At 44.6% G+C, this 18,436-nt stretch overlaps 1 protein-coding gene across 1 annotated transcript in view; it reads left to right on the forward strand.

The window, feature by feature from the left end:
• The first annotated feature begins 507 nt into the window (after positions 1 to 507).
• The window catches only part of NUAK1 (NUAK family kinase 1), a 50,205-nt gene continuing 32,276 nt past the window's right edge, over positions 508 to 18,436 (forward strand). The window contains exon 1 of the mRNA XM_086754078.1: positions 508 to 888. Coding sequence (XP_086610204.1) covers positions 577 to 888 — 312 coding nt within the window. The 5' untranslated portion in view covers positions 508 to 576. The remainder of the gene's footprint in view (positions 889 to 18,436) is intronic.

Below are 18,436 nucleotides of genomic sequence, written 5' to 3' on the forward strand. Positions count from 1 at the left end.
CTTGCGCCCGGGCACTGCAGGTGCCCACGCCAGACCCGCGGCGCCGGTACTGGGGCCTGGGCCTGCCCTCGGCAACGCCTCCGCCCGGCCCCACCGAGGCCGTGGGGGGCTCAGCCCCGGCGCTCCGCCGGCCGTGCGGCGGAGGCCAGACCGCCCTCCCCGCCGCCCTGGGGGTCAGCCCCGCTGAGGGGCTGGGAGAGCGGCCGTGGAGCCCGGTCTTCCCCGCGCACAAAGGAGGGGAGCGCCCCAGCCCGACCCGGCCGCCCGCGGGGCAGCGCTCCCCGCCGCCACTACCATGCCCACCGAAGCCACCCCCGCTCGGCCCACTGCACCGGGAGCGGCTCGGCGGGGCGTGGCGGGGCGGAGGGGCCGCCCCGCGCGTGTGCGGCCGCCGGCGGGGAAGGGGAGGAGAGGGCGGGGCGCCACCGTCCCCCTCCCCGTCCCCCAGTCCTCGCCGCCCTCCGCCCCGCCGCGCCCCGCCCCGCCGCGCCCCATGGTGCCGGCGCGGGCGCGGGGCCGAGGCAGAGGCGGCGAGGCCGGCGGGGCGCTCACACCCCTCGCCCGCCGCCGCCGGGCATGGAGGGCGCCCAGGCGGCCGCTCCCGGTAGCAGCAGCTCCAGCCCTACGCAGCCCCGCTGCTCCTCCTGCGGCTCCGGGCCGGCCGGCGGCGGCAGTGAGGCGGCGGCGGCGGCGGCGGCGGCAGCAGCCATGGAGGAGCCGGTCGGGGAGACTCCGTCCCCCGGGGTAACGGCGGCGAGGAAGCAGCAGGGGGTGAAGCGGCATCACCACAAGCACAACCTGAAGCATCGCTACGAGCTGCAGGAGACCTTGGGCAAAGGCACCTACGGCAAAGTCAGGCGGGCCATCGAGAGGTTTTCTGGCAGAGTGGTAAGGCAGCCGGAGGGGCTTCTCTTTGCCTCTTAATTTTATTTGTGTATCTAGATCTCATTTTTCTTTCTAACGCCTGCTCGGGAATGGAGCCGGTCGGGTGTATCCCCTCAGGGACCCATCGGTGTGAGGGAGCCTGGGCCACCATCCATCCCACCATCCATCCCACCATCCATCCCACCATCCATCCCACCATCCATCCCACCATCCATCCCACCATCCATCCCACCATCCATCCCACCATCCATCCCACCATCCATCCCACCATCCATCCCACCATCCATCCCACCATCCATCCCACCATCCATCCCACCATCCATCCCACCATCCATCCCACCATCCATCCCACCATCCATCCCACCATCCATCCCACCATCCATCCCACCATCCATCCCACCATCCATCCCACCCACACCCGCTTGGGTCCAGGGCTTTGTCTGAAGTGCAAATCCTACAGAAAAACTTCTTTTTTTTTTTTTTTTTTTTTTTTTTAGGGTGATAGTATTGGTATGTTATTGGAAAAAAGAGGGTGGCTTATTGTTTTTGTTTTTATATACGGGTCCACTGTGAAAAGTTATTCTTTCCCCACTGGAAATTCACGGTTTGGCAAAACCTGTCACATCCCCCCAGCTAACCCAAGCCACTCACGGAGTACTGTCAGAATGGCAAATGTTGGTTCTCACGCTGGTTCTCCAGTTAAAAACGCTGTGCTTCAGTCATACTTCTGTGACCTGAACTTTGCTGACACCTAAAAAAATTGCAGGGACTGCGCCCCGGCCCCATTGGTTTTTACGATCCGTTTCACTGCTCAGCGGTGCCGGCTGGCTCGAGACTTCAAGCAGCCCGGAGCTTGTCCAGCAATAACTCAGCTTCAGCATTTCCTCACTGGTGCAGCGCTCCAGCGGGGTGCAGAAATGCAACTGAAGAAATGTACACATTAGTCAGAGTTATTGTCATTTTTCCTTCCCTGAAATATGTAAGTATTCACAGAGGGCAAGCGAATGAGAGGCAGGCGTTGCGTTAAAGACTGCCCAGAGAAACAGATGCTTTTCTAAAGAGATCTTAGCGCTGCTTTTCATATGAAGTAGACTAATTGAGTTTTCACTAGACTTTGTCTAAAAGCGAGACATTTCCCTAGTGACATTACAGGTTTTGTCTCATTTATCTTTCCCTTTTGGTTTCCTGGAAGCACCCAGAGGCAGAATGAACTGTAAAACAGAAAATGAAATTGCAGATGCCGTGGCTTTAATAAGGGATACTTACTTTGCAACTAAATATCTTTGTGTCGACAGTGAAAATGAGGGTTTCAGCCAAGTTGTAGAGTCATATCATGTATGCTTTCAGTTTATTAGCTCATTTGGAGGCTGGCTAAAGAGAAACCAGAGATGGACATCTCTGCACATGCTCACTCCAAGTCCATGATTTTTAAAGTTTGCTGTCTTGGCTGTTTTACAATTTCAGGCTAACAAAAGCTCCAGGGCTATGTTATATATTAACTATTATTTTGTAAGTAGATAAGTTTTGAGTTGCATTGCGAAATGTAGTAAATAAGCAAATACATCAAAACCACCTTTTTTTAAAATTACTTGATAAATTAAAAAAAAAAGGTGATTGTATTGTAAATGAGATTAGGTTTTGGGAAGGGCTCTCCCAGAGTAAAGGATGTAGCGTAGATGTGTATCTCCTCTAAGTGGACAACACAGCAGGTCTTTCTGTATTTTGCTAACTGTCAAGCACTTCAGCTACAGTGCTAAGGATACTTACATGATACGACCTGAACTGAATTTATACGGCTAATGCCATCTTGAAATGGGGAGGGTGAAAATCAGAATACCCATGCAATCTTAAATGCAATAAAAATGTTACACTGGCTCTATCAGCTGGTATGCAGAAGCTGAACAAATCCTTACTGGGGCGTGAGTTTTATACTGTAGTGATACAAGCCTTGGCGTGTGGCACTTCATAATTATTAACTAGTCTGCAGGCGAGTTCTGGTGTAACGTGTCTGTTTGAACTTCAACAGCTGTGAGTGTATGCAAAATATCCACATTTTGTCTGTTCACAGAACAAAAGCTAGTTGTCAGCAATCCAGACAGACCTATGTGAATGGAAAATGCTTCTTGTTTTCTGACAGTTCCCTTGTCTGGCTGCTGCAGTGAACACTGATTGCTTTCTGTGGGTGAGACGAGAGCACGAATGGGATGACTGGTCAGAGAGGGACAGAGTTTTTCCTTCAGTTTCCCCCCCCGCCCACATCTCTCTTCCCTTTCGTCTCCTCTGTTCTTCTTAGTGGGCAGTGTTTGTAGCGTCGGTGAGCAGGTTGGACTGGATGGGGCCCTGCGTCCAGTTGCAGATGCACTGAGCAAGCGACACGACCGGCAGCCTTTGTTGCGCCATGTCCAGTGCAAATCATCTCATCCAATGCAAATCATCTCACAACCGTTGGCTAGATGATGAGAGTCCCAAGGTCACTCTAGTCCAATCTGTTTGCTTCCTATTCTGCTACTGGTTTAGCTGATCATCTTTTTCTTTACTCAGTGGTAAGCAGGTATTTGAAGCTGTACGGTAACAGATTGCGAAGCTGGACCTTGGCAGCGGCATTGTGTTCCCAGCCATCAGCCTTGTCCAAGCGATTCTCCTATTTGGCTTTTCTGCTTCTCTTGTCCGTTAACAATCTCTTTAGCTGTATGGCATTTCATGAAGGTATTTGTATGATTAGCCAGGCTTCTGATATGAAGCATGAACTTTGGATTTGTCGTCATCTGTATAAATAGAGAGCTCAGGAGTGAAACAGAAATTGGCAGATTTGAGTTAATGAAGTAAAACCAAGATGAGAAGATGGTTCGATCCAAGGTACAGATGTGCTTTAGTCCGATGCCATTGGAAATCAATAGCAGAATTTCTGTTGACTTGAGTGAAAGCAGTATTTGGCACTTATTAACGGGTTGCAGGTTTATTCACATTGTTACGGTTTGTCTTTCCTCTTAACTCAGTGGAATGTGATCATAAAGCTTCCTGCCATAAAGCTCCGGGGTAGATTCTGTGATACGTTTAGTTTGTTATTGGAAACAACTTGTGTGAATTTGTGTATTAGTTACTGCTGTGGCTACAGACAGTCTTGCGTGCTGCACAAAGTAGTTAAATGTTGCCCACCACATGACATATGAGGTGCCTAATTTTGCCAGCAACATTTCCTTCATTAGTACTGGCTCAGCGTACACTGTGTAACTTACGATATTTTAAATTAAGGCACCTGTTGGTAAGTGTAAGGATGAAGAGATGATATCGCAAGCCTGTGAAGTAACACTCATGTTGACATTTCTGTGGGTGTTTTCTGCACTTGTCATCTTGCACATGTTAAACCAAAGAACTGAGCTTTGTTCATGTTGTATGTTCAATGTTTGTTAGCCAAGAAATCCACTGTTACACTTATGTCAGCCTTAGATAAGCTGCGTATTGACCACCTCTGGCCGAACCCATGCATGGTGCATGAAGATGGTAGATGCTGCTGGGTTCTTCTTGGAGTAAATGATTCCACTGGAGTAAATATTCCTTATAATGCAGTTTAAATTGTGGATCTGCATTTTCAGTCTTGTGTTCTGTCTTTTCCTGACGTTATACAGAAAGCAACACCTGGACACAAAAATGCATTAATATTAATTAAATTAGTGTTAGTAAGGGAGCATGTAGCTCTCTGAAACATGGAAGACATCAGATAAACCCTGTTAGGCTGTCTGGAGCACTCCCAGCAGAGCTTAAACCAGGGGTTTGACACCCTGGCCAATTTACAGCTCCCTGTGGGTGCCCTCCTGCAAGGTGCTCTGCTGGGAGTCGTTTGCTCTCCCTGCCACCACTGGAGCTTGCTAATGTTGCTGACTATTTGTTATAACCTCTTATGAAGCCCCCTTTATTATCTGTGCTTCCTTTCAGTTACCATCTGTACTTGGGACAGATTTTGCTGTTTGCAAAAGCCAGGAACTTTTCTCCCTTTCTCTCCTTAGGCTGCGCTTGGGAGGTGATGGGGAGTAGCTGCAGGGGCCTCTCTCTGCCCAGAGAGCCAGGAGATCTTTTCTTCCTCCTCACCAGCAGGTGGAGGAAGTACTGTTCTCCTCCAGCCTTTCCTCCAGAAAGTTAATTATTTTGGGAATTGATGACAAGCTGCAGCCCAACACGAAAAAGAGGTGTGCAGTGCATATTTGTGCAGGCGTGTTATTTGTGGTGGTGCATGTTATTTATCTCTTTTTGTGTAGAAGTGCAGGTAAAAGGATGTTGCCAAATAAAATAGGTTTCTGAACTAAAAAAAAAATAAAAATCAAAAAACCCACAGAGAGATATTTTCAGTTGCAACTCCAGTGAAAATCTTTTCTTTTAAACAGCTCTGCTTCGTGATGCTTTTGGAGAGTCGCACAGGGTTTTTGAAACCCTGAAACAAGCAACAGATTACATGCCAGGAGGACCTTTGCTTTGCTGATTGTATTTCTCCATATCATGACAAAACCAAAATGTGAATACCAACAATGACAGCTCTGTCATGTCAGTAATTAAGGGCTTGTTGGCCACTTAACCATTTGTTTGTTTGCGGTGTGGTTTTTAAGGGTTCCAAATAACAAAATAAAAGCGTGCTCATGGGTCACTAAGGACAGTGAAAGCCAGGTGGGATGCTTATGCCAATTCTCTTGTCTGCTCCACTGATATAATAGAAAATGTCAGTATTCCTCTCTTCCCTCTTACGCACGTAAATTCTCTTATCATCTTTAATGACATTTTCATATATATTTCCATTTTTTTTCTGATAATTTCTACTTCAGTTAGCACCTGGGTCACTTCATGTTGTTTTTTGTCTTGATTGCTCAGTGTGCATCTTTTTCAGGGTAGTGTCCAAATCTGATGCAGAACTGTTTATTTTTTTTTTAGCTTCTTTGTTGTTCTTATTAAGATATCTTCCTTTATTGCAGACACCAGTGGAAGTATCTACACAACACTGCTGTGATGTGAAGTGCTTGTACGGTACTTTGCACAGCAGGATCCTGATTCGTGAATGTGGCTTCCACAGCTATGATAATACACTTGAGTAATAGTAACAATGGCTTGTATCACTACCCCCTTTTATACATGAGAAAGAAAAACTTGCCGATTAAAGCCAAAATCAGCAGAAGCGTCGGCTATTTTTGAGTGTGCAACCTAATACCTGATTTTTCCAGACATGTAGAGTGCGTAGCATGAGGGTCCTACAGATGACAGCCTCCTCCTGCAGAGCTTGGTCTCTCTTGCCTTCTGGGCTCTCTCTTTACCCTGGGCTTTTGTCGCTGCGTGACATTCAGCTTTGGTCTCTGTTCCCGATCCGTTTGTACTCCACTTGCGCTGCTGCCTCTGGCTTTGTTCTGCGTGCCAGCGCTGTGACCCATGCAGAGCACGCTGCCTTGCTCCCTGCTTCCGAGCTGGCAGCTGCCAGCAGAATCCGTGCAGCCTGCGGTGGGTGCTGCATACGCCTCTCCTGCCGTGCAACGCTTTTGTGAGGCCAGAGGTTCCTCGCCTGAAAAAGGATTCTTTGGCAAAATCCATTGCCAAAAACTAAATATTTTTTTTTTCTTTTTGAAAATGTGCAAACTGAGGTCTTTTAGGGACTCATAATTTGATTAAATCTGAACAATGTTTTCACGATGCTGAAGACATGTTAGCAAAGCTTGGATCGTCCTCTGTAAAAATTGTACCAAAGCATGGAAATTCTCGATCTGGAATGAATAGAAGTTGGAAGGAGTATATGGACTTGAAAATAGTTTTGCCGTTAATTTGTTATTTATTACTAGTTATTAGATTATTAATTATTAGATATGTTCTGAGACTCTGGTTTAAAAAAAAACAGCACCAAAGAACAAAGAAAAAAACACTGGATTTAATCTAATGTAATTCACAGTGAATATTGTAGGCATATTACAATAGGAGTTACCACCTGGTACTATGGTCTTCACATAAACACTTGTGTAACTGAAATACCAAAGATGACTTCAACATCAGGGGCTGTAGACAGAAATAACTGCTTACAGCATGCAGGTCATTGGGCGAAAGGCACTGGTGCAAAATACTTGTTTTCTGCACTGAGAATTGTTGTTAGAGAAGCGGATTTGTTCACGGGAGTATGGTTCAGTGGTATGAAAGTCTGAGTTAATGACTAGCCAGTCAGGGGTCATCTGAATATGTTAGCTTGTCAAATCTTTTACCAAATTAAAAAACAGCATGATCTTTCTGAGCTTTGAGTGGGCATCAAGTGATATTCCTTCAAAGATCTGGACTCTCTTACAGGAGAAGAAATTAGAATTTTCTGAGAGAGTGTTGCTTCCTTTTTTAAAAAAAAAAAAAATAAATTTTTTTTTCCTTTGGATTGAACAATTTTGAACAGGTCAGTTAACTTCCCTGTGTCTCAGTGTATCCCCCTTCTGAAGGGATACTACTTAATATAGGGAAGTCCGAGTGATTAATGGAGCACATTTTGCCCTGATACATACCTAATGTGATCCCTCTGAATGTGAAATTCACAACAGAATTTAAGCCAATATTTATAATGCAGCCTTCAGCTACAAACACTATAAAATGCCTAAGCGTTATTACAAATGGTTTCACAGCACCATATGCTAGAGAATGCAACAGAATGGAAATCGCTTGTACAGAGTATTTCATTAGAGATGGCTAAAATATACTGTGTTTTTTGGTGGCATGTGTTCTAAAAATTGTTATTATTTTTTTAAGAACCACAATGTGGATTTGCCATGTGGAGACAATTATTATATATATTGTAGTTTGGGGTCATACATGTTGAATAAAACTGTGTGGAATGTGCAGTTCTTGCAAGCAGTTGTTTATTCTTTACGGAACTGTAATCGTAGTTAGTCTGTGTTTTGTCTGGTAAGTAAATAACTAGAGAGTCTTTGCTGGAGTGAGGAATTGGGAGGAGGCACGTGGCGGTCATGACAGTGCCAAGGAAGAATGCCGAATGTGGGTTGAAAACCAGTTTCAGGTATGTCAGCCTTGAACACCGGCAAGTCAGTGTGTGTACAGCCATGGTAATTCAAATGCAGAGCATATGGGACATGTTTCCAAAGCCTGCATTCCAGGGATTTGGAAATTGGCTGCTGACCTTTGCTTTGATGTGGGCATCTCCCTGGCTTGGGTCTCCCTCTCCCGTACCACACTTACGTACCCTCTATCTACAAGAACCAGGATGCTGACACCAAAGCATCTTCTCTTACTGTACAATCATGCTCCTCTCAGCAGGACACTGTTGTTCTTCTCATTGTTGTCTTGTACGTGCTTCCTGAGTAAAGTGGGACCAAACCATATGTTTTCTGCTGCAGCCCTGGATGATGCTCTGAAGCCAGAAGTGCAGGTTTGCCTCCACGCTCAACGTGGGATAAGAGCTCGCAGCATGGATAGCAAGAAGTGGTGGCGGCAGCTGCCAGCTCCTCCTCTGCGGAGTGGCCAGAGCCTCAGCAGCTGCTGACCTGGACAGGGGTGGGGGCTGCTGCTGGTGCCTGGCGCTGGCATACAGTTTTGGTGGTTTGCATGCTACCAGTGATGGGTGTGCTGGTGTGTGAATCTGGCCTTTGGAGTGTATTGATCTTGTCTCTTGCTTGCATCCTACGTAAGACAGGATTTGTCCCTAAATCGCTCAGGCACGCACCTGACACTTTATAGAAGAAACTCTTTTCATTAGCCCTGATGGATTGAGGTACTTGGGATAGTTGATATGTCAGAGGAAATGTCACAGATGAAAAGGCCTCTGACTAAATATGCAGATGATATTTGTCAGCATTTCCCTCAAATATCTTCCAGCAGATGTGGGTACCATGTGTGTCCATTTAATAAACTAAACTCAAAATAATTTCCACTTTGCTAGATATATGGGGAATAGCAGGGGAATGGGGGGGGGGCAGGGAGCAAACTACAAAGCAAGGTAAAACCTGCATATGTGTGTTGTTATGTTTGATGACCAATTCATTAAAGCCATAAGTGTATCCAGGCTTTCAATAGTGTTCTCCTGCTGTTGTTTCCTGTACTCTCTGGCTACAAAATCAGTCTCTATGGCTCTCATTTGTCTTACCCACATGAAAGACTTTGAGCATCTGCAAGTTATGATTTGAGAAGTATCTGCTTTTAAACAGAATATATTTATCACCGTGTCTTCACAGGCAACGTGGTACGCTGTATAAATTGGGAGATCCTAGACCTTTGAACACTAGGGGGCTGGGTGAGATACTCTGTGAGCGTATGGTGTCTGGACATACCCATCAAACATCCTGGACCCACACCAAAAATGCCAGATGTTCAATACATGTGGAGACCCTCCTGTAACCTTTGCTGCGTGTTGTGAGGGGGTGAGGTGTAGCTGTCCCTTGCTCTTGTGCTGTTTTAGTGCTCTTGTTTGAGCTCAGTATTTCTTATATTTTGAACTAAAGACCACAGACCAACCCTGAATTCAGTCTGTTAAACTATGGCATGGTATAAACACTTAGTATTCCCTAATCCTCCAAAGACAGATGGGATTTGCATCTAGCTCAGGTAGTTTACAAGGCATCAGCCCTTAAAGCTGCCACTGGCCTACACTGGGATGCAAGTCCTGGATCTTGCTCAAGTGTGAACTTTTTTGGGCTCTGTTTGCACCAATGGAAGAAAATAATAAAATACTTTAATGGGTGGTTCCCTTCATTTAAAAAAAACTCAGCCACACAGCTGAGAAAAGGGGTTGGCGTGGCTGGCATGTTCAAAACCATACTGACCAGTTTTAGGTGGATGCACCATCACAAACACAGGTCTTGTGGTTTATAAGTATTAAGAAGACAGCTGAGGTTGCTTAGGTTAACATGCGACCAGCATAACTCTTAATTTCTGGGTGCCTCCTCAGCTTTCCCCTCTCCCTGCCGGCGTTTCCCATCTCATCTCAGCCACGCCTCCGGCATGGCGCCCAAGGCCCTTTGCCGTTATGTCCCCTGGGATGGCAGCCTGGTGAAGAGGAGGATCTCCTGCACCTTGCATGGGGCTGGCTGCCTCTGTCACGAAGCATCGGTGCTTGGCAAGCCTCTCCGTCCTCTTCCTTCGTCTTCCTGGGGGATGTTGGTGTGGTAATCCCAGAGCCCCTTGGATATCCGAGTCTGTGGCCGGCATGTGGGACGACTTAAGCAGAGAGGCTGGAGGAGCGGAGTGTCTTTGTTCTAAAGTCTGGTGGCTTGAGGGACTTGCAATTATCCTAATGTCTTGTCGTGCTGCAGAGCTGAGTCAGCGTATTTGGGCTTGAGCACTACTGCCTTGGAATAGAGACAGTAGTTAAGCAATATTAGGCTTAAAAAAGAGAGAAGAAAAACCCAGAAATTCACTGTTACTGTCAAAAGATGTCATGCCAAGTTTGGAGACTAAATTTAGCCATTCATCAGTAGATCAGAAAGGTCCTGCTGTCAGTGGAGATCTCCAAGCCTCCATATCATGTTTCCCATAGACAAAAAAGCATTTAATCTCTGCTGCAGTTTCTAATCTCCTCAAAACCCCTGATGGTGAATGATATCTCCCTTTATTTGAAGTACAAGTGTTATTTTAAAACTGAGTACAAATATTTTTTGATCACAAAAGGTAGTAATGAGGATTGGCTAAAAATAACCGAGCCATGTGGTAACAAAACAAATGTTCCTTTTTGTTAAATGATGTTTTGTTGCCATTGATGCAAAAAGATTTAAGTCTTTTGCACACAAGTTTGACAGAGGAAGATGGTGAAGCATTTGTTAAAAAAAACCAGCTCCTGAGGCATGTGTTTGGGATTGACTTTTTCCTGATTTGTATCTGTGGGTGTACTTTTACGTGTCATTCACCACACTGCTGCCAGAGCACTTCACAAACTGTGTTGTAGCCTTGCAGTTATTTTGTTTAGCACGCAGAATTATTCTCTCTGGTTTTCCAAAGAGGAAATGAGGCCATATCAATATTGAAGTGTTGCATCAGCTTTGATGGATAGGGTGAAGAAGTGGCACCTCAGGCCAGCCCAGTTATTCAGGCAGGAGTCTCATGGTGGGTGACATTCTGTCACGTGCAAGTTTCCTTTCCTTGTCACATTTATTCTCTGGGTGCCAAAATGAGGTGAAAGAAGTTCAACCAGGCCAAGTACAAGGTCCTGCACCTGGGCCGTGGCAATTCCAGGCACAAATACAGGCTGGGTGGAGAATGGATCGAGAGCAACCCTGAGAAGGAGGACTTGGGAGTGATGGTGGATGAGAAGCTCAACATGAGCCGGCAATGTGCCCTTGCAGCCCAGAAGGCCAACCGCATCCTGGGCTGCATCAAGAAGAGCATGGCCAGCAGGTTGAGGGAGGTGATTCTCCCCCTCTACTCTGCCCTGGTGAGACCCCACCTGGAGTACTGTGTCCAGTTCTGGAGCCCCCAACATAAGAAGGACATGGACCAGTTGGAGAAGGTCCAGAGGAGGGCCACGAAGATGATAAGAGGGCTGGAGCACCTTTGAGGACAGGCTGAGAGAGTTGGGGCTGTTCAGCCTGGAGAAGAGGAGGCTCCGAGGAGACCTGATAGCGGTCTTCCAGTACCTAAAGGGGGCCTACAAGAAAGATGGGGAGAGGCTGTTTAGTAGGGCCTGTTGTGATAGGATGAGGGGTAATGGTTTTAAAATAGAGGGGGGTAGATTTAGATTAGATATTAGGAAAAGATTTTTTACAGTGAGCGTTGTAGAACACTGGACCAGGTTTCCCAGAGAGGTGGTGGATGCCCCATCCCTGGAAACATTCAAGGCCAGGTTGGATGAGGCTCTGAGCAACCTGATCTATTTGGGGATGTCCCTGCTCCTTGCAGGGGAGTTGGACTAGATGACCTTTGAAGGTCCCTTCCAACCCTAACCATTCTATGATTCTATGAATTTAAGCTCCATCTCCTGTAGGAGCTGATTGTCACAGCTGTGCTTCAGGCACCCAGGGTGTAAACAGTTTCACTGAGGTTCATTCCGGAAAGTCTGTGGCGGAGCTGCAGGGAGAGCTGAGGTTGACCACAGCTCCAGCATTGCGCTGAGCCGAACCATTCCTCATGTGGATGTAATCCTCTCAGGCAGGTCGCTCATAGTAAATGTCCTCCTTCATGGCTGTAGTCACACTTTGAAGGGATGGTGTCGGTTTTTCAAAAGCCTGCCAGCTGTTGCGTCTTGGAGCTTGGTCACTACTGCGTACCAATATCGATCACCAATTGGTACTATTTGGTCACCATTGTGTCCTCACAACCTGGGAGGAATGAAGGCGTTCAGCTAGACCGTCCAGTGCACTTATGTCCAGGCCAGGGACTAGCCATCTTTTTCAACAACAGTTGTTTTTTTTTTCTGTGTACAATTTGAGAGTTTTCTACCTGCCTCTCTGTTTCAGTAAAACAAATGTATTCTCCCATCCTGTCTGGCATTTCATGGTGAAAATGTGGTCTAATGGGACCTGTGAAATGCCTCGTTGTGGGTTGCGCGTTGCTTGTGAGGAGTTCGTCAGGGAGAAGGATTTTGTGCTCTACTTTTACCTCCTTCCAGCCTTTCTTGGATGAAAGGAAAACTCCGCAGCCGTGAATGTAACTGGTTATCATTATTGGATGTCATTACTCACTCACTCTGAGCGTAAAACAAAAAAAAAATCGCTTCCCCTGTGATGTCCGTGGGTAAAATGCTGCTCTCAGTTACATTAACACTGTTGTAAACCGAAGAGTTCGGCCCTTTGTTTCAATTGAAATATTTGTTTAACACAGGCAAGGACTAAACAATACACTTGAAAGCAATTTGTGTTATTGTCTGTAGAGCAGAGCTTGTATTTTATGAACTGGCTGATCATAAAGACAGCATAAATCATGTCAAGCATTCTCATTTACTTTTTCTTTCTTTTTTTATTTTTGCAGATGGGGCTTGTAGAGTAGAGTTGCAGTCAAATGTCTGCTCCAGGATATTTTAGTTGAACTGTGTGAGTCCATTAAACAAATGTAATGGCTTTTTGGAAAGAAGCACTGCGTGTTTCAAACCAAATGTTTTACATAGAGAACATCTGGGTAGTTCTGGGTGTTTGTATGTAGAGCACATCAGACAGCAGCCGTAGCGAGCTCGGCTGGGAGGTTGCCTGGGATGTAGTTGTAGGACATGACAGTTCAGTTGTTACGGGGAATAATTCCTATCAAGTATTGCCATAAACTGAATGCTTGGCGCAAACAACTGTATCTTTGTTTTACTGTACACCCAAGTTATTCTTTTTATCTGCTCAGCAAAACTCTAAACAATGTTTAAACAACCCAGTAAATGTTGGCACCTCTGAGCTGCGTCCCGCGCATTAAAGCAAACTCGAGGAAGCCGTTACCGTTAAGGGGAAATGAAGCTTGCTCTGTTTTCAGCGAAGCACTATTGATTCCTGCCATGGGCAATCCAGTGCAAGTGAGCGATGAATGCAATATGCGCAAAAGGTTTGTGGGGTTGAGTTGGAAATCATCGATGTTCCAGTGGTGTTGTGTGTTGTTGCTTTGAGGAAACCATTTTACTGCAAAACCAGTAAAATGCATGTAATTAGCCTGACTTTAGAGTTTATTTGGGCTGCTGGAAGAACTTTAACCTAGTTTAAATTAATAAGCCTGCCTTTACTTCACAGCATCAGAGGTAATGTATTTCCAGGAAATGTAGGAAATGTTGAAAAATGTCTTATTTGGGAGTCAGTTCTTAAATTATTTCTGCAGTTTAGCTGAGGAATGCGTGGTTCAAATGAGATTAAAGTTGTAATTTCCAGGGTAGCAATGCAACTTCCCCTTTCAGGATTGTTTAAGTAAAAAGTTAAACAAAGTGGGTTAGGCAGTCTCTTGCTCCAGTCCCTTGTGGACAGCAATTCACATTGCGCAGCACTGCTTTAATAGTCCTGCTCGGTCTGACATGATTTGTGGTATTTGCTGAGATGAATTTCTGGACCGAGCAGCATGAGAGGGAATTGCTCCTCACTCGGAGGAAGGTGGTATGTCCAAGTCTGCGCGAAGGTCACTGGCAGGGTGAAGTGGGAAGCCTGCGCTGCTGCTGTCGCACTACCTAACAGCTTAGCTTTTGGCAAGGGGATCCCAGAAATCTGAGTGCTAGCTCTCCCTTGTTCAACTGATTCCGGCCGAAACACGTGCCAAAAAAGGTGTTTGTGCCTGTTGAAGAAGGGGGCAACAGTCCTGGAGATCACAGGGTCTGGGGGAGTTCTTAGCCAAAAGCTTTCCATCTAGAAAAAAAAAAATATTGATTTGCTGTTGCTCCCTTACAAAGTTAACCCTCCCCGTAACTACTTATAACAACAGCCTGCAGTTTTGAACTCGCCTTCTAGCAAGGAAAGCTAGAATTACGCGTTTAAGGCTGCAAAATTACTCGATTGCCAGCTACTTAATTGTAGAAAAGCGCAATTCATTCCTCAATCTCTCATGTCTATTCCAAGCCCAACTGGCCGCGGGGAGCAAGAGTGTTCCTGTTCCTGTGTTACTCTCTCCACTGCGCCGTTAGGGTGGCCCTGGTAATTTACTTTCAATAAATACAAGGGAACAACGGGAGGTTCCTCTACCTTCAGGGATATAAATATTTCTCAGAAATCAGAGACGGATGGGGAAGAGATGTTAGCAAATTCCTTTCCTCCCTCAGTAGCAATTCCACCACCTTCTGTCATAAATTCTAGGATGGTCCCTTCCAAAAAAGGCACCATTAAATAGGTAATGTCCAGGCAGAACAATGTAATACTGAAGCAGTGCTTTTACAAAAACAAATTTAATATTCCAAAGTGATCTGCAAGCCCTGGAGCAAAATAACCTGGGTGAGGCTTTGATACACATGATTGCCAATCTTTTTGTTTTCCAAGAGTATTTTTCCAGATAGGATGTGGGTTTATTATTCACTAGATTCCCACTAGGAAGTGGCATATATATTTTGTTCCACCTTAGACCAATTTAGAAAAATATACTAGATATAGGTGCTTCTGATAGTTCTCTGTCATTAACCCTTCCAACTGTGCTATTTACACACATCTGTGTACCTTCTGTGATACAATCTCTGTGGCTCACCATCCTTGCACCACGAATCCCTGCTTATCAATGTTAATCCAAAAGCCTCAAGTCTATAAGCTCAACTTCAAGATCTCTCCACACTTCAAAATTCCACTGGGTTAATTAGGAATTTGAGGTGGTCAAGCAGTGTGGTGTTGGGTTTTAATGAGCGTTGTGGTGCCAGAAGGTACGGACATTTCTTCGAAAGAAAAAAGACTCTTCCCAAGTTTTCCTTGTACTATTGTAATTCTCATAGTGAAATGGCACTTCCTTTTTTCTTCAAAGGACTGCAGAACCAGGATAGCAAAATTAAAACATCCACGCAATACCAGGTGACTTTGCGTTTGTGGCAGAAGAGTAACATCATTACACATCATTGCAAAGCTCTCTGCGGTTCTGAGGCTTCTCTGAACTCACCAAAACTTCAGTGAAAGAGACAGAATAAGCTGAGTTACATTTATTTACCCGCAACTTCCTTAAGCAGAACATACCAATAAAAGCAAATGCTCTGCTAGGTGGCTTCTTGGAAAAAACAAGTTCTAAGAAAGAGTTCAAACAATGTCCAACCCCTTCCTTGTTTAATGTGAATTGCAGCCTTGCACTGATTTAGCACCTTTTACCTAAACATGTGCAAAGTCACTTTAGAGACTCTGGTAACTGCTGAGGTTACTATTATTTAGCAATTATCTAGCAGCACATTGCAATAGTTTGCAGCAGTTGCTTAGAGGTTGTGAATAACCCCATTTCTAATTTGAATTATTGGGAGGAATTACAGGAGACTGTGTTGTTTTCAAACTGGAACTAGATCCAGGCACCAGGGCTTTATACTTCTCTTCTTAAGAAAGTCGTAAAGGGCTTTTTCTAATGAAGTAGCCAGGATCTTGGTTTTGCATTTCATCCCCAAATCAGTGCCTTGAACAGTGTGCACTCCTGCTTTGGAGGATTACTTCAGTGTGGTTCACTGCTTATTCACAATGAAAAAACAACATTGAATTGAAGTCCCTCTCCGCTGCCCCAGGTTTGCATTTTGCATTACATCAGCAGCTGTGGTAGCTGTGAGATCAAGCCTCAAAATTAATGTGAAATCTATCTTCCAGTTTTTGGAGGGGGAATCTGTAATACCCATGTAATACTGAGAACAGTAAACCTGGGGCTTGTGAATTCTTTCACTCCTCTTTAACCTGACTTGCCAGTAATTTAATTAGTACTAAACAGTCTGCACATAGGCTTGCAGAAGTTAAAAGACTGACTGACACAGGATTCACTTCCAGTGACTTTTCCTCTTTTGCACATGTGCTGGATGGAGCTGTGCTGTGTTTGGAAGTCGATCAATAATGGTTGCACAACTCTAACCTTATTTAAACTATGATATAAACAGACGTGATAGAAACGGATGCTACCAGGTTTTTTCCTACTTAAAAGTAAAGTCAGCTTTTTTTTTTTTCCTTCTTCTTTTTTCCTCCCTCCTTTTTTTTTTCTTTTTGGTTCCAACAAAATTGTAACCTGGAAGAAAAGCAGTTAGACTTTGTGAAATTCAGTGTAGCATTTGGCTTTAGTAAATGTGGAAGCCAAAAATAAACATCTGCTTGGCAACTTCACCAGAAGTTAACTGTAAATGCAATTTTCATCTTTTTAGTGAATGTGGCATTCAGTGCTGGTTAACATCTATTAAGGAGGAACGATCCATAGTTGAGGTTGTAAAGCTTTTTTTTAATTACGGTTATGAACCTCCATTGCCTGAGGGAAATCCCCTACCTCAGTTTCTTTCCAGATATGATTTCTTTTGTGCCAAAACATGAACTTCCCTTGAAGGCTTGAAGGTAGTTGGATGGGGTACTTATGAGTTATTAAGACTTTGGAAAAGAGAAGATCTTCCATCGATCTGTGCGAATTCAAAACTTCAACTAGGCCATTTTTTTTTTTTTCTCTTTTCTTTAGTCCTTTGGAATTAGATCATAGGCCTGTTTTTTTTTTTTGCAGGCTGGGTTATGAACATTTTAAAGCATTAGATATTGCATCTTCGGATAGGCAGAAGGATATGGCCAACAGTTATAGTTTCCTTTTCACCTAATTTAGAAGTGAATTAGAAGAAGGCACATCTTTGCTTTTCAGCAAATCCTTTGCAACCTCTGGTGCTACCAGGACAAATTTGTTTCACTTTGCATCATGGAAGATTGGGGTGGATGCAAATTTGCAGTAGTGTGCTATTGGGATAGCGGGGAGGGGTGAGAAGGGGCGACCTGAGGCAGCACTATGGGAAGCACTTTGTTATTGCTAGGGATGGTGATTACTTGTAGGATCTTTCTTCTAAAACTGAACAGTCCTATGACTTGGGACTTCACTACTGCTGTATGAAAAACTTATTTTGGGGAGAAGTTTTTTGTTAGATTTCTGACGTATATCAGTGGACTGTCCATTTCTGAATTCTGTAGCCTTCCCTTCTGCTCACTGTTTTTGAGATTCACTGCCTCAGTATGAAAAATCAATAACCGTGTTGCTAGCTTCTGCTTTTAAACAGTATTGGAAATCAGATCCATCCTAAATGAGATGAATGTTTTTTTTTTTTTATTCCTAGTCGTAAATCAGTCAGATTAATACAGAGCTGTAAGATCATTCTAGTAATAAGGATGACTTGAAGCCAGGATTCTCAGCATTAAATGAAGAAAGGTCTGCCAGGTAAATTTGTCAGAGGATGCATGGTGTAAATATGCCAGGCTTCATATATGCAGCTGAAGATAGCAGGTACCAAACAATGAAGGGATGTAATTTTTCCAGTAAGGCAGTATTTACTCAGGAAATGCACTCACAAATCCTGTTAACAGGCATGGTATGCGAGGGTGAGGAAAGAAGTAGAGGAAGGGTGTTGTATGTGTTCCTCCTGGCACCCACTTTGTACAGCATAAATGTGTTCATCTGGTGCCTTCTACTGCTCATTAAAACTGAGTTCCACAGGTATTTTTCTCTGTGAATAAAGAGGGAACTACAAAGAGGATATGGCCCCCTTGCCTAGTATTTGTGATTAGTTAATTCGTCTTCACTTGGTGAATCATCATTTATGATATGATAACAGCAGCTGTGTCCAGCAGATCCAGAAAAGGAAAGTTATACCTGGGGTAATTGTACCCTGATTCTCCAAGAGGCACTGACACATTGTGCAAATGCTTATGCAAATAAAATTTTGATTTAACATTTATCACACCAGTTCTAGTGCCTTGATGCAAGGGTGAGTTTCTCCACAGGTAGTGAGTGATAGAGTAGCAGTAAATTAGCTTTATTTTTTGGAAATATAATCTTTTTTTCTGTGATACAGAAAGGGAAGAGGGGAATGGAACAGAGAAGTGCAGATGTTTGCTGTATGCTTTTACCGTACAGAGTGAGGCAGCTATAAAAAATACCCTTGGCTCTTAAAAGCAAATGAACTTGAAAGGTGCATCGCAGCACGTGCGTCCTCGCCCTTTATGTGTGCAGCTGCTGGCTTGCAACAACAATAACAGCGTCT

Source organism: Chlamydotis macqueenii, chromosome 1, assembly GCF_036417535.1.
Source record: "Chlamydotis macqueenii isolate bChlMac1 chromosome 1, bChlMac1.mat, whole genome shotgun sequence".
Lineage (NCBI taxonomy): Eukaryota > Metazoa > Chordata > Aves > Otidiformes > Otididae > Chlamydotis > Chlamydotis macqueenii.